The 1,306-nt window shown below is 50.6% G+C and overlaps 1 protein-coding gene across 1 annotated transcript; it reads right to left on the bottom strand.

The window, feature by feature from the left end:
* Positions 1 to 325: 325 nt before the first annotated feature.
* On the bottom strand, positions 326 to 706 carry BDW70DRAFT_146226 (uncharacterized protein). The gene has a single exon (XM_073738556.1). It carries the CDS (start codon positions 700 to 702, stop codon positions 481 to 483), a length of 222 nt encoding a protein of 73 aa, XP_073590424.1. The 5' UTR covers positions 703 to 706; the 3' UTR covers positions 326 to 480.
* Positions 707 to 1,306: the final 600 nt, after the last annotated feature.

Genomic DNA, 1,306 nt, shown 5'->3' with positions numbered 1-1,306 from the left:
ATTGAGACGGCTATAAAATACGCTAGTAACTTTGGATATTTTGCATATTAATTATGCATATTTGGGAGCTAAATGGGCCAAATGGGCCAAATCGTGGGCCGACCGACCCATTCATGGGCCGACCCAAATGGGCCGGCCCACGAGGTTTTTGTCCATGGGCCGGCCCATGCCCAGGTCTAGTTGTAAATAACTGGTCCCTGTATTAGCTGTAAAATTCCCAGCCTAAACAGCTGATAAAAACCCTGAAAGACAATACCCCAAAGTTAATTCAACCATTCCCCTTGGTGGCTGACGCCAACCAATCAGCAGCCACGCGAATCCCTTTCCGCAGTGCTTGACGGTCTGCTGGCTGCGTTGGGCCAACTGCGCCATTATATCCCAGACCACCCGGGCCGCGCGGCTGACGGGATCCGTCAGTTTGCATGGGGGTCTAGGTGCGAATAGATGTCTTAGCAAGTTTCATCAGGCTAATTAACTTGATTAATTTTGTTTGTATGGAATGAATGGGCGCAGAGAGATTGGAGACTGGTCAATCAGATGATGGTGGTGAAGCAACGCGGTCGGGCAGAGGGCGCGGAGGGAAATAAACAAGTGGAAGAGGATTAAGAGAAGAAATGCAGAGCATACAGCGGCCTTGTTTATATCACGAGCTGAGACATACCTTGGTTGCCTGGCAATAAATATTGTGCTTGTCTGCAACATGTCCGGACTCATAACAATAAAAGCCTTATTAAGAGTGAAGGCACTCACCGCGGCAGCACTGAGTGACTGCCAGCATACTGCTGGTGCAACTCCCTAATCAAAAGGCGTGCATGAGCCCCGCACCAATCTTACATTGTAAGGGATTAAACTGGCAGAGAGAAGACCAAGCTATTATTTACTCCGACGGGCAATGAGCGGCGGGCCAGGGCCGGACAGCCAGCCAATGCCTACCAAATTACCTAGTTATTCTGAAGCAGAGAGAGTATAGCACTGCGCCAGAAAGGTATAACCTTCTTAGTCTATGTTAAAGCGACCAGACACATAAGTAGCGTTCTAGTTGCGACCCTCCAGCGCGGCGCCAAGAGCACGTGTCAAGCGTAGACCTCCTCTTTAAGCATCCTAACTTTAAAGAGTGAGAAGCATAGGCGGTGGTGGGCAAGGCAACCCGCAGCAGTCCCCTGGCAGCCCTTCGCAATACTGCGCCTCAACAGGCAAGTTGAGCGGGCTCGGGCCGATCCAGCATGGGTGGCAGATCAGAGCCACCTGAATTCCGCAGTTCCCCTGTGTTCTGCCTGCTATCCAGGTACTTATCAAGCTTAATATT

Source organism: Aspergillus foveolatus, assembly GCF_047715535.1.
Source record: "Aspergillus foveolatus strain CBS 279.81 unplaced genomic scaffold BDW70scaffold_303, whole genome shotgun sequence".
In the NCBI taxonomy this organism is placed as follows: Eukaryota; Fungi; Ascomycota; class Eurotiomycetes; order Eurotiales; family Aspergillaceae; genus Aspergillus; species Aspergillus foveolatus.
Note: the sequence above shows the minus strand (reverse complement) of the source record. Positions and strands in the feature narration are given on the sequence as shown.